The following is a 15,005-nucleotide window of genomic DNA, read 5'->3' as shown; positions in this document are numbered from 1 at the left end:
TAAAATAAATCAATATTGTATATGTAGGTGATTTCAATAAGATCTAATTTTCAAATATTATATTGTATTTCAATTAATTGAATAGAAAAAATTAATCAGAGTTAAAAGAATTAATCATCGGAAGATATTGAAGAAAATATGTGAAATCGCATAATTATAGAAATTATATTTATTTGTAACATTTTATCTTTTCAGATAGTCAAGGCTCTTCTACAAACGGAATGCAAATGTCACGGTGTATCCGGATCTTGCACCGTAAGAACGTGCTGGCGAACGTTACCCAGTTTTCGTCAGATTGGCGATGCGCTTATGAAAAAATACAGAAGAGCTAAACCCGTCATGGCCATTACACCACCTCCCCCACCCACAGTTCAGGTAGCTTGTTCTAGCGAATAAGTCTATTGTGAATAAATCAACGATCAATTTAAAACACGAGATTAATTCAATATACATATAAATCAAATTCAATTCAATAATGGTTTAGTTTAATGGTGTTCTTATTGCTATTATCTGAAATTTAATGCAGCTTATATCATTTACAGACCCTGGATGCAATGTCGCATTCAATGTTACCAGAAATGGTGCCCATATTGGGAAACGATGCCAAAACACAAGGCAAGCCGAACGATTTCGCCAAATCGCGGCACAATCGACAGCCACTGTTGAAGAAAATCAACAAGTCCAAGAAGTACTTAGTACTTTCGACACAGAAACGGTCGAAAGACAAAGATGGTAGCCCAACTATAAGCTCGATTATAAACCCGAAAAGAATTCCAAAAAGAAGTGAGCTAGTTTATCTTCAACCCTCCCCCAATTACTGTGAGCCGGACTTGGCGCAAGGTAGCCTCGGTACACAGGGCAGATATTGCAATCGTACTAGCACAGGTAAGAGAAAGAAGTCCTGATACGAAGTTTCATAATTCCATGGATAATATGCTGTCTTATTAAACATTATAATGTTTATTTCCAAACAAATCAGCTTGCTGATTCTTGACACATTTCTATTTCAAATATTTAATTTCATTATCGAGATATTCTATTTAAAAAAATTCGCTAATTCTTCAATAAGAATTTTTTCTCGCTTACGAAAACGGTAAAAATCTTTGTCTGTTTTTAGAAACCGATGGATGCGATTTAATGTGCTGCGGTCGCGGCTACAATACACATCAATTCACGAGAACGTGGCAATGCAGATGCAAGTTTCACTGGTGTTGCCGCGTACACTGCGAGACTTGCATGGAACGCACCGAGGAATATACATGCAAATAATACTATTATCAGCGTACAATGTGTATATAGATTTGCGAAATAGTACATGTAATTATATAAATGTTAGACTTTATCTTCAAGAGTAAAAAGAACGAATTGACGCATGAGAAATGTTAATATTATACGTGATTGCAAAAACAAAACTATATCTATAAGAATATCATAATTTCAAAACTATATACATATATGAGGATTTCAGAATTATATCGAACAATGTTCTTCTTGATGATGTTAAAGTTGATAGGAAATATCTTGTAACTTTTTCAAGCCTTTATGAAATTCCGAGTTATATGTAGAGGTTTATAGTAGTTAAACATTGGATATTAAAACAATCAAATCTAAAAATGGATTATTAAGCGCGTAAACATCGTTCTATATGCTGACTTTAGATGCTGAGAGAGAATTGCGCAAATTTCATCCCGCTTTTATTTTCTATTCTGTATTTAGGGATGGGATTAAGTTCAATACGTATTTATGAAATTTAGTCAATGTCTAAATATCGTTTCGTCAATATCAGGTAATATAAGATAATTAAAAAATAAATAATATCGAGTTTTATAAGAATTATGGATGCATTTCAAATAAGAAACGTAATCCAATCCAAATCAAGTACCTACCAATTCATATTGATATTATTTAGAATAGAATAAATTATTTATGCAGCACTTTACTCGCGAGCTAAATGCTTCCATTTTTTCATGATTTTGTTGAATAAGATAGAAAGAAAACAAAAAACGATAAATATCAGAGCTAGCCAGTCTCTATTCTTTTTTTTCTCTCTATCTTACTCAATGATAAAAAGATAAAAGCATTTGGTTTTGCAAAATTTTCGAGTCTAAAGTAATAAAGTTTCCTAGGTCTGATCTAGAACATATTTTATATAATATCGATATTATTTAGAATATATTCAAATTTTCAAAAATATACACTGATATTGTTCTAAATATATAATATCAGCGTTTCTACTCGATATCTACGATATGCACTTTTCTCTAATAATATAACTTATTTATCATTAGAATTCTTGCTACAATGCGTAGTCGTATAATGCGGAAATTACTATATAATAAATAAAATTCTGTAGCATGTACGTGTTTTGTTATTTCGATTTCTTGTAGCATTTATTTCTCACTATCTGTATTGTCGATATTCTTTGCTTTTAAACGACAAATTCTTTCTATTTTTTTATATATAGAATTATAAAATAATAAATCTTTTAAAATTAAAAAATAAGATAAAGAAGCTTTTGTAATATTGACGCAATGTAAATTGAATCCATCCTTAATCGAAACAATTTTTTAAATTTAATTGGTTAGAATTTTTTTTAATCTATTAAAAACTATAAAACATTAAAAATCAAATCATCAATAGTTATTTTATTACTTTCCAAGCACATTGGATGAAATATGTTACTCGATCTCTAAATTTTTTGGAGTGAAATTCTCTAAATAGAGAAAATTGAGCCAATCTTGAAACGAAATGATTCAATTTTTAATTTTTAAAAATAAGATTTTCTTCTCCAGAATAATAATTCACTTTGAAAGTTTAGAGAACATATTTAATTAATTTAATTAATTTATAATTATACATATATATGTATAAATAATATAATTATATATTGATTTTATATATAATTATTCTATATTTTACTTTATATAATTAATATAATTATATTAATTTATAAATTTAACTAATTTTTTATTCAAATTACGTCTAACCAATTAATATTCATAAATCCATCATCTCATCGTAAAAGTTAAATAAAAAAAAGTACTCACCCATCGACGCGACGCGACGCGACGCTGGCGACGCTCTGCCAATAAATCCGACGTCCATCCCAAGACTGCTCGCTGCACATGCATTTTCACGAAGCAACACTCGCGAAAACACGGAAACCGAGACCGAACTAATAGTAACAATACCACAATATATTTTATTACACTCCCGAGACGAAACGATCGACGCATTATGGCGTTCTCGCGTTGTTCAAGTCTAACGACTTGCCGAGAGATTCGAATATCGCCAACTTCACACCGATGTCGCGCGGATACAACGCGAGTCGAATCAGCAACCGATTGAAACCGAGCGAGCCGTTTGAAAATATACACCCGCTTGTGACGTTGAACTCCGAGTCCGTAAATTCGATAAAACGCAGTTAAACGATCAACACATCCCTTCATTTCGTTACGTTTACGCGATCCGTCATGAAAAATGCACGAACTAGTTGCTTTAGTTATCGGCGCAATTCTCGTGAATTATTGAATAATACGGAATACGCGCACACAAAATGCATTTGAATTCAAGTCTCCTTCGAGAAATATCGTTCATCAAGTAAAATCAACGACAAATGTTAATCTAATCTATTCTTGTTCCCCCCGAATATATTTCTAGAGATAAAATAAATTTCCCACGCGGGAAACGTCCGCCTCGCAACGAACAACCGACGATTTGACCCGCGTTCACTGATCGTACGAATGGCGAGAGTCAACGTAGATGAATAATTCGACAGATAACGGAGAACAAGGTATCTTTTTGATATCTCTAATGTCATATACTTACCGCGGCGCGTTTTGCAATGTAATATAGTACGCAATAGGCCAGTACGTTATTGTCGGCTCGTTCGGCTGCCTGCCGACTCGAGTGGCGCGACAAGAATGATGACGCGGGTGACCTTCCTCGCGAGCGGGGCTTAAATGACGAGCGGGACGGCGCGCGATATAAACAAATGACGTCGCGCGCCAACCGTCGCTCGCCGACAATAACAATTTTTAATTAATTTTTCTATGGAATTAATCTACACCGAATATTTCGTTTCTTATATTTCGATAACTTTTATTATCATATACATCGCGAATTGTTTTATGAATTCACTTTTTATGTACCACCTAAAACGGCAATTAGTAATTACATTCATTTAAGTGTTTAAAAATATATGGAATATAATCATTAAAATATGCATATAATGTAAAATGTTTGTACAATATATAAATAAATTTCACATGTAAATTAATTTTAATACTTTTTTTAAATATAATTTTGAACGATTAGTATTTAGTTTTTGTTCTAAAAGGAATTGGTAAAATTATAAAAAATTGATGTGTAATTAAAAGTTCAAATTTATATCCATTTTAAGAAAAAATATATTTATTTATATCTTCAAATATTTTCTTACATGAAAAGTAATTTTTAATTATTAAATCAAAATTAATTAATTAATCAAATGATAATTTTAATAAATCAAAACGGTTTCGCGACACAATTGTATTCTTTTTTTTTTTAAATAATTAAAATTATACAGTTTTAATGCTCTCAAAATATAAAAAACTAGAAAAAATAGAAATGCTAAATTAAATGTTGTAAATTATTTTCTGATTAAGACGAAGATAAACCATATTTCTTGAGTATTTATATTATTGCTGACATATCATATTTATATTAAATTTGAAAAATATTAATTTCAAAACGATGAAAATTGTCCTATGTATCTTCGTATTTTCGCAAACAATTCTTTTAACTTATAACTAATTGATTATCACATAGAATAAATATCATTGATGTAATCATTATTCTATAACATTTATTAACTTCTTTTAAATGTATATAAAATATCTTACTGTGGTCCCTGTGTTTAATAATAATAAATAAGTAAAAAATATATTAAATATGTAAATAAACATCTATTTATATAAATACGTATATATAATAAATATCAATTGCGTATACGTATAATTATAGTCATGATATAGTTATGGTATTATTCTCAATAAATTTATTTTTTAAACAATAAAAACGTTGAAAATATCCAAATAATTCCCTCTTACATTTAAAAAATGCAGTTAAATATTTCTCTGTATATAGGTATTATTTTGAAACACTGTTTAATATTTTTTGTGCTTCTTGTTTCGCTTGTTGATCTTCATCATTCTTTGCAGGAAATTCAGCAGTTTTTTTTAAATACTTTATTGCTTCTTCCTTACGATTCAATTTCAGATATGTCTTTCCTAGCATTAGTAAATTGTGACTGTAGAAATTTGGATCAGTTTTTTCAGCAGCCTCAAAATACATCAACGTTTCTTCAAATGTCGAAGTTGGTGGTTCTCCAAATACAACAGATGCTATTTTTCGTTGATACCACGTCAAATTTGAAACCTCGTAGCACCAGCTTCCAACCATATAAAGTAACGTTGCATCACTAGGGTTTAACTCTAACGCTCTCTAGAATAAATAATAATAACAATTTAAGATCAGTGATTGGTGAGATCATTTTCATTCTTGCACTATCTATAAAATATAATATCTCACTATTTAAATTGCAAAATAATATCCATAATTGAAGTAATTATTTATCTTACCAACATATGTTTTTTAATATTATACGATTCTTTTATATGTGCCTTTGTACCCTCCAAAATACTTTTTTTATTAAGAAATATAGATATCCATTTATGCAAGGCGTAGTGATTTTCTTGAATAGCAAGAGCTTTGCGTAACAAATCATATCCCTCATAAATTAACTTTTGTGCTTCAACATCACTGGCCATTTCAGACATTTTATAAATGGCTCTACTTAAACGCCATAAGATTTCAACATCCTTACTGTCCTATGCAATATAAAAGACATGTTATTATTATACATAAGTTGCATACAACATATATATTATAAATAACAATAAATAAAGAGCAAACACATTTCTTTAAAAAAGTCACACAATTAAAAGAATAAATTACAAATAGAAAAAAGTAAAAAATATATAATAAAATAAAAGCTCAATTTAAATACAAATTACAAGTTTCGGCTACCGAATTGAGCCCTCTTCAGACATTAACTTATCGAAAAAAATCGCAGTACAAAATTAATTATCGGAAATGTTCGCATATTCACTATAATCACAGTTCGGGTAAGTCTTGATGTAGAACTCTACATTATTTATATACGATTAAACAGTCAAATGTGTTTCATATCTCTTGGAAAAGTTCTAGTTGATAAAAAAGATAAAGACTTCTTACGAAAAAATAGGCGCGACTAAATTAATATACCAAAAAATTTATTTTTTCTCCCCCCTATTTCTAAGAACAATGTAGTTTATAAGATATCGTGTAATAATTGTGATGAGTCGTACGTTGGACAGACGGGCAGACAATTAAAAAGCAGAATTACAGAACATCGTAATCATATTAGATTAGACATAACACTTCTGTCCATTCTGTCATAACGGAGCACAGGCTGCAGTATGATCATGATTTCCAATAGGATAATGTTAAAATTTTAGACGAAAAGCCTTGCTATAGGAAACGCTTAATTTCTGAGATGCTCAATATTAAAAAGCACAAAAATAGCTTAAATTTACAAACTGACATTGAAGGTCTTCACAAGGTATATATACCTATTGTAAATAAAGTTTGACTTTTCGATACTGATAGTCCGTTTCTTCTCTCAGTCCGTGGTAATCCGTATCAGTGAGCGTACATAATAATCGATACACAATGTCCGTCTTACACATCTGCGTTCCACTTAACTTTATATATTCTAATGGTTTTTCATATGGACACACTTATTTGAATAATTTACATATGATTTTTGGTGAGTTTTAATTATTTTACTTATTTTACTTATTAGAATTGTTTTACTTATTAGAATCCGGTATGTTAATTTAGTTGCGTTTATTTTTTCGTAAAAAGTCTTTTTATCTTTTTTATCAACTAGAACTTTTCCAAGAGATGTGAAACACATTTAACTGTTTAATCGTATATGAATAATGTAGAGTTCTACATCAAGACTTACCCGAACTGTGATTATAGTGAATATGTGAACATTTCCGATAATTAATTTTGTACTGCGTCTTTTTTCGATAAGTTAATGTCTAAAGAGGGCTCAATCCGGTAGCCGAAACTTGTAATTTGTATTTAAATTGAGCTTTTATTTTATTATATATTTTTTACTTTTTTCTATTTATAATTTATTCTTTTAATTGTGTGACTTTTTTAAAGAAATGTATTTGACTCTTATTTTGCCCTTTATTTATTATTATTTATTTTGTATAGGAAGAGTCCTTCTGTTAAATATACATTATAATTGTATAATTAATAGAAAATATAAATGCGTTATATAAATTAGAAAATGTAATTACCTTATAGTTTGAGAGTAGGTTATATATATTTCTATAGTTTCCCTGATCGAAAAGCGTATCTGCTTTAGCAAGAAGTTCTTTTGCTGCATTTTGTGTTTTATCATCACTATTGCTTTTTACAAATCCCCATATTCCCATTACAGTAAATGGTGACATTATTGTTAACTTTCTAATAATTTGCATATTGTTTTCCCACTGGAAAAAATAATCTTTAATTTATTAATATTTAACTAAGTTATTGTTACTATTGCTACTATATTTTATATTTTATATGTACCTTACGTACTGGATGAACATTTTTATATAAAACAGCTCTTCGAAGAATTCTGTTGCAGTTTGTAATACGATATAATCTTTGTAGTAGCATTTTGCACTTAAATTTTCGACATCAATTGGAAATTTCTTCTTAGAGAAAGATTATGTGATGAATTAGGAGTAAATTGAAACTAAGGTTAACCTACACAAACCAAGTTTAATTTGTAGACTGTATACAGCCGTTATACAGAAACTATATCGTAATCAAAGTCATCAGAGTAGTTCACAATATTTTTCGAACATTTATTATCACATAACGGTACGTATATAAATTTTTATATACGTACATGCATTGTACGTACTATCTGCAGCTTTGTGCCAAACGCACAAGTCAATATGCATTATGCAAGTGTATACAATCAACACGAATCATCTGTGTGTATGACCAGCTGTAGATATATCTGGTATCATGCACACACGTTGTCTGTTAATATATAACATAGCAAAATACATCCGAGATAATTCCGATAAGTGAGATAAATACTTAACAAATATGCATTTTTTTCTGCTGAATCTACATACGACATCAATAGAACCTAACACATGTAAATTAAAAATATGTAGATACGGTGATTCTAAATTTAAAACCTTGCTTTGAAATATGATAAACACGTTTTTATAAAAATAATAAATGTAAAATGTTTGAAAGTGGCTAAATAATTACAAAATATAAATAATAAAGGGCATACAGCCACAATAGATGTTGATCTTCATTTTTTGTCATCTTGTGTGTACTGATGATGGTCAAATCTTGACCGAAACGTCTACTTATTTATTTGTGAATTTTAAATATATGACTTGCGTTAACATCTATTGTTGTGGTTGTATGTGCTCTTTATTATTTATATTAAAATAATATTAACTTATATCATACTAACAACAACGTAATGTCAAATAATAGTAAACGTTGAATAAACATAACTATAAAATATCAATAAATATAAAATTAATTATAAAAAATTACACAAATATTTATATATAAAAAAATATTTGTTATAAAATATAAATGATTATAAAAACATTAATAAGATCAGCCAAATTTTATTACAAGTGAAATAGATCAATCGTAATTATTATCGAAATAAATAAACAGATTAGTGCGATGAATTAGATTTTTATTTGGAAGATACACAGGTATATTGATAGTTTAACGTAATTGAGATAAGGAGGGTTGGGTGGATAGTGATTGAACATAAATGTACAAACGAAATACAATAAACAGTACGTTTCATCGGTGTGGTGCGTGGCTTATTGGCGGCGCAATATAAGAAACATATTCTTTCTTTCTTTTTTTTTCTCTTCTCACGTCTTCTGGGTCTATTTAATAATTGTACAATAAACTTGCTTATATGCTAAAGCCTCACACACTAATCGTTTTTTCCGTTTTAAAAATAATCATGTTTTTTTATTTTTCGTAATAGAAAAAAAATCAGGTAATGCGTTACATCGTAAACGAAGACATTGCACCGCAATCTCTTTCGCTTAGCGGTAGCTGTGTGAGCGCGATCATCGAGAAGAATTTTGGAATCACCCAGAAAAAACAGGAGAAGGAGCGATAACAATTTAAAGCATTGTCACGATATATCTTTACATGAAAAAAAATACGTTTTTTTATAAATTTTATATATCGCGAATCATTTACAGTTCCTAAATTACTGATTTCTCGATAAATTTTAGTTTATGTTTCAAATTCATGTCAGGAATATCGTTAGTAGTAGAAGGCATGGCTCAATATATCCTCTTTTTTCTGGTATCTAAAATTCTTTTTTAAATGACGCAAGACAAAGGTCGTGCCTATTATACACTTATATCATCTTAACATTATTTTTAAATACGTTCTTGAGTCTTTACATGAAATGTTTGTGAGTTCTCGTTTTTTTTTTATTTTTTATAATAAAATTATTTTTCTAATCTTTGTTAATCAGCTGTTGTTGCCCTGTGAAACCTGCCTTCTGTCATAATATAATAATACTTGCACGGTAGGTTCACACTTCTGAATTTGGTTGATTTTCTTTCATATATCACAATGTTATCTCTGCATATTTTTTATCAACATTATCTTCTCTTCATAATTACAAACACCAAATTCATATGTAATCTTTTATTTGTTCAATGTCATATTTAAGAAATGTCCTAAGCCGCAAAGTACCTGCAAATGCCAGCGCAAGATTTTTCGAATTTTCTTTCATGTCATACTTACCTTTGTACGACACACATCAGATGCAAGTTACGTTTTATATGTAATCAATAAACTTTATCTTCTCAATATTACTTAGTACACATGTGAATATGCAATAGATAAAAAACATGTAATACAGTTACATCTGTACTACAAAAGCTGACGTCCCACTTAATCCACTTAATCGATCTCTTTAATATCAAAGAGTTACTATATTGTGTATAATATTCTTAAACATGCAATACTGCACGGTATCCACTACATTGAAGTTTCATCTCATTGCAAATGCATTGTTTCGACTTAAGCTTTTTCATAAATAGACAGTTGAATCATAATCGCAGAGCATTTTATAGTGTGTTTTACTGTGCATTTACGCCAGATATAGCGTTCTTTTTTTCTTCCTTATTGCGTATGAGGCTTGCCGCGTGGTGCGTATCCACGATTGCTTCCCCTTTGTCCTCGGAATTGTCCGCGACTAACGCGGTCGTTGCGTGTACCTCTTGATCCGCCGCCACTGCCACGCTTGAAACCAGAATTATATCCGTTATTTCCTTCGTTGTTGCCCCAAGCACGCTGCTGATATCCGTTTTGGTAGTTACTATCATTACGATAATACGTGCCTGGAAAAAAAAAAGTAATACCGTATGTTTTAGCTTTTGAAATTAAAAGATTTATTCAAAATACTGGAAGAATGTTTTATGGTAAAAGTTATAAAAAATAATTTAATCTGTTTAATTTAAAATAATATCCTTTTACCTTGTCCTGCGCGTCCATTTTGTTGGTAATTTCCCCTGCCTCTGCTATTATAGCTATTAGCAGTCCCTCTTCTGCCACCTCTTCCTCTGTACCCACCACGTTGATCAGGTACCCAAGTCTGCTGAGATGTCTGTTGTGACGCTTGCTGGCAATCTTGGACAGATTGTTGCTGTTGATCAGACTGATTCCAATCATTGGTCTCGGTCATCTGACACCAATCGATTGATTCATTTTGTTGTTCTAATGTGGGGTCGGGAATTTCATTTTGACCATTCTCAATCTTTTCCTGGAAGAATTCGTGTGTCACAATAAAAATCAACAGCGTATATAATTTAATAAATCAATTTTTAGTCCAAGAATGTTACCTCTGTAGATGCTTGAGCTTCTTGCTGATGCGTCTGCTCGTTGAAGTTTTGCATTTGACCTTGCTGGGGTAATTGTGCGGTATTTTGTTGCTGCTGTGGCTGTTGAGGCTGGAAACTAGTAGGATGTTGTGGGCTATATTGCATATTTGGCTGCTGATGAGAGGGTGGCATCGGAATCGGCGGTGGTGGATTAGGATTCGCGAAACCAGGAATGTGCGACATATCTTGCGGCGGTTGATGTTGGTATATGACCTGTTGAGGTACGCCCACAGGTGCATTTGCAAAGTTCTGATTTGTGAAGGTTTGCGAAGGAATAGGCGCATTAACTGTAGGAGGAATGTGTGATACGATGGGTGTTTGCGACGTAACATCTGAATCAAGTTCAGATTCTTGCAAAAAAAAGAAGTTAGGCGTGCCTATAACGTCATTGATACGAGGCGCCGGTGGAGATTGTTGCTGAGATTGCTGAGTTTGCTGCTGCTGTTGTTGTGGTTGAGGAACAAAAGTAGTGGCATTCGTATAATACGGGGTGTCGACTGGCGCAGCTGGGTGAGGTGGCATTGGTTGTGGTACAACCGGTATTGGTCCTGAAACTGGAGCAGCACCAGAAACAACGGGAAGTGTAGTAACTTGAACTGGAAAATTTGGAATAGGTATCATGGATTCCGGTGGAATGTGCCTGTCATTGCCATTGCTGTATTCTTCGTTGACCTGTTCTTGAGCTGTCTGTGCATTAGTAATCTTGGTCTCTGCCACAGTTTCAGGAATCTATACAAATATTAATCGATCAGATTATATATTATATATATATATATCTCAGGTTATAGATTGAATATCCTGATTCAATACCTCTTCGATTGGTGTTGTCTCCAAACTTTCGTGAACTTGATCGAAATAGCCGCACTGATTAATTTTTGCAATTATCTCTTTCAATTTATTATAAGTAGTGCCAATAACTTCACGTTGCTTTCCATCAACAATTGCAACATAATGCTCAGCCACTTTTTGTGCTTGCTGAACAAATGTCAGGTCACCTTCTTCACGCTGATGCTTTATCACTATCTCATTATATAAATTGTCTAGATACTTGAATTCCTCCTCTGTCAGTTTTATAGCCCCGTTCTTTCCATGAAAGAAGTCGTCTCTAACAGAATCAGTGTTTATGCTTATTAGGACATGCTGAGCAAGTAGCACTTCCTTTACCTACAAACAAGATATATTTTCTTAAAATTACATCTTATATAAGAATGCATAATAATTTAATTGTATAATTGTATAATTTAATTGTATATGAGAATATAATAATTTTCTTTTGAAATATACTTTTGCAATGTCTTGTTGCATACGCTCAACAGCCTCTTTTCGTGCCAATTTTTTCTGCTGTTTAACCGCATCATTGGCAATATTAACGATTTGCTTATACAAGTCCCGTGTAATCTCCAGTGTTTGAAGCACCTCATCATACTTCGCCACCGCTGTCTTTTGGTCTGAATTTAATTCTCTTCCATTTTTCTGCAAGTCTCTATACGATTCAAGTCTTCCCTAAATTTAAAGAATACATTTACAGATCTGTTTGATTCCTTTTAAGAAAAAAAGAGAAAGATAGGAAGAAAAAGAATAGAAAAGAAAAGATAGAAAGATAGAAAGAAAAAAAAGAGAGACAATTAATTACATTCAACATTATATTATAAATTGTAAAATAAGCATTATATTTACATAAATTCTGTTTTCTGCACTATACACTTTTAAAACAAAGTGAAACAGATATACGTTTGATTTGGCTGAAGCAATAAAGAAAGTTCTAATGCAACTTAGTGCAAGAATAAAAAAGATCCATTGTGTTTACATTGAAACAAAGCATGGTTAGAACATAATGTAAGATATAGCGATTAGTTAGAACATAATGTAAGATATAGCAAAAGTTTAGACAACATCAAAGTTTATGTCCTTGTTTTTAAACTAAAAGATCAAACGTTTAGAAATATTCCGCGAAACTATGACGAAACGCACGACAAAGCAGCGTCGACATTTACCGCGAACTAAAACTGGAAACCGGAAAACGCCGAACGTCAATCGCAGGAACACCCTGTGGAGCAGCGAGACTCCAACGTAAATAAAATCGTCGGCGGACGTTATTATCGGGTACGTGGCAGCGTCGCGTCCCGCCAAAGGCGTTAAAAAGCGCGTCGTGCATAAAGAAAAGTTTCGTGTACACGTAGACTGTACAGCGCCATGATATGAGGTTGGCGACGATAAGTTGGCGTGTCCGGAATCTCGAAATACTATTTGTTAGACCGCGCATTGTAGAGGATTGCGGATTGATGCTCGATCCGGTGATAAGTGGACATAACGCGTTGCATGTACCCTTGAAAAATCGAGGTGCGAGCACATGGCATGTCGAAGAATCATGGCGGACTGCGGCGAGAAATCCACGACTGACAGATAGACTTTTGTCTGTAATTACGACCTGGACGGCCGCGACGATGCATTTACCTTACGCTTCTCGAGATTTCGTATCTTGTGCTCGATTACGACGATTGCTTGGCGTAACGGATCCACGGTCTCCGTAGAGGCCTGTTTTTCTAGTTTGGGATTGGCAGAAGGCATCCTTCACGGGCAACAAACACGAACTGGCTGGGACTCGGAATGGTAACCAACTTGAACCAAGTCACGAGGAGAAGGAGGGGGTAAGTGGGGCGACAGAATGGCGGGCTGAACGTTTCCGAAATGTTGAGAATTCGCATGCGCGACATAACTTGTCCAAATAAACTTGAATAGCCAAATTAATTCAGATGTTCTCTCTTTTTTTGCCAAAAATTGTAGAGTTTCCACATTAATAAAACTATGCGATTTTATTTAAAAAATTAATTTAACAAATTAAATTAATTCAACCGATAGAATTGTTTATTATCAGACAGCAAAACTTTTGTAAAATTCTTTATTTTAATTGTTCTTTCTAAATCAAACAAATAAGAAATTAGTGATTTTATCTATGTCAATAAAATTCTGTAGATTTTAATTACTTGATAAATTAATTTCTTTATAATATTCATATATAAATATTATTCTATATATTTACATTTTATTAATTTAGAATGTACTACTTTAGTTTTGAGTCAAATAATATTTACAATAATTTTCAAATCTTCCGCTTATTTTCAATTTCTTCGGTTACACTTATTTCAAATTTAAGTGCGAAGATTACAATGAACTATTTTGCACTAAACATTTAGTACTACACTTATAAGCTTATTAAGCGCTCAGTGATTTCTTGCATCTGATTGGCATATTCCGTTAGATCGACAGAATTATAATTAAGGCCGGATTCTCATGGAGGCAACAGCACTTGAGGGCTGATTGGTAAAAAACGGATGTAAGTATAAAATTTATCTCCTTTATCCACTTTTCTCCAATGCATTTCAATTTTATCTAACAATATAATCCGTCATGTTAAGCATTGAAATTTTTACTCTTATTTTATTTTATTCAAGAAAATTTATCCTATTTGTTTTATCAAATTTATCTTATTTGTTCAATCTGTTCTATGCTGTTTTAATGTAAGGCCTGTTCTATTTAATTGAACTTCTTGCACGGTTCATCTTTTCGCGTTTTCTCTTCAACGTGGAGAGAAAAGGAAGAAAAATGAATCGTTCAAAAACTTCAGCTAAAAAGAACAGACTTATAGCTAAACAAGACAAACTTCTATGAGATGCGTTTCGAAATGCACGAACAGTGCTGAACATCTTTAATTCATGTTATCTGTGCTTTTAGTATTGGCTACGTTCAAAAAAACAGCTTTGCAATTGTTTATCCACAAGTCAGTATTAATTCATGAATCGATTCTTATATTTAAGACTGTTTTAAGTACAGTCTTAAAATGTCACGAACCAATCAAGGCCGCAGACTTTTGCATAATGCATAACGCACAATGCATAAACGAATCAACTAATCAGAATCTTTCCTTTCCTCTCATTCCATAGAAAAGAAGAAGTG

At 31.8% G+C, this 15,005-nt stretch overlaps 3 protein-coding genes across 6 annotated transcripts in view; 1 reads left to right on the top strand and 2 right to left on the bottom strand.

Moving 5' to 3' along the window:
• LOC108749396 (protein Wnt-7b) overlaps positions 1–1,366 on the top strand; it is a 49,315-nt gene extending 47,949 nt beyond the window's left edge. For both annotated transcript variants that reach the window (XM_018488066.1, XM_018488065.1), the window contains exons 6-8: positions 196–375; positions 543–885; positions 1,118–1,366. In XM_018488066.1, the coding sequence (XP_018343568.1) occupies positions 196–375; positions 543–885; positions 1,118–1,269 (675 nt within the window). In that variant the 3' untranslated portion in view covers positions 1,270–1,366. The remainder of the gene's footprint in view (positions 1–195; positions 376–542; positions 886–1,117) is intronic.
• Positions 1,367–5,114: 3,748 nt separating this feature from the next.
• LOC108749358 (regulator of microtubule dynamics protein 1-like) lies at positions 5,115–8,058 on the bottom strand. 3 transcript variants are annotated; one of them, XM_018487981.1, is made up of 5 exons: positions 8,015–8,058; positions 7,675–7,854; positions 7,398–7,592; positions 5,622–5,870; positions 5,115–5,484 (listed from the first exon to the last, which is right to left on the bottom strand). In XM_018487981.1, the coding sequence occupies exons 2-5, from the start codon at positions 7,762–7,764 to the stop codon at positions 5,131–5,133; spliced, it is 888 nt and encodes a 295-aa protein (XP_018343483.1). In that variant the 5' UTR covers positions 7,765–7,854; positions 8,015–8,058; the 3' UTR covers positions 5,115–5,130. The 3 variants fall into 3 exon arrangements, with proteins under 3 accessions (XP_018343483.1, XP_018343482.1, XP_018343484.1); XM_018487980.1 differs by lacking the exon at positions 8,015–8,058 and having other exon boundaries at positions 7,675–7,909; XM_018487982.1 differs by lacking the exon at positions 8,015–8,058 and having other exon boundaries at positions 7,684–7,909.
• A 752-nt stretch (positions 8,059–8,810) lies between these two features.
• LOC108749403 (caprin homolog) lies at positions 8,811–13,653 on the bottom strand. Its single transcript, XM_018488074.1, has 6 exons — positions 13,506–13,653; positions 12,336–12,554; positions 11,862–12,215; positions 11,013–11,780; positions 10,648–10,933; positions 8,811–10,511 (listed from the first exon to the last, which is right to left on the bottom strand). The coding sequence occupies exons 1-6, from the start codon at positions 13,617–13,619 to the stop codon at positions 10,294–10,296; spliced, it is 1,959 nt and encodes a 652-aa protein (XP_018343576.1). The 5' UTR covers positions 13,620–13,653; the 3' UTR covers positions 8,811–10,293.
• Between the last annotated feature and the right edge of the window lie 1,352 nt (positions 13,654–15,005).

The sequence above is a fragment of the Trachymyrmex septentrionalis genome, unplaced genomic scaffold (assembly GCF_001594115.1).
Source record: "Trachymyrmex septentrionalis isolate Tsep2-gDNA-1 unplaced genomic scaffold, Tsep1.0 scaffold29, whole genome shotgun sequence".
Classification (NCBI taxonomy): domain Eukaryota; kingdom Metazoa; phylum Arthropoda; class Insecta; order Hymenoptera; family Formicidae; genus Trachymyrmex; species Trachymyrmex septentrionalis.
This window is presented reverse-complemented; position numbering and strand designations above follow the sequence as displayed.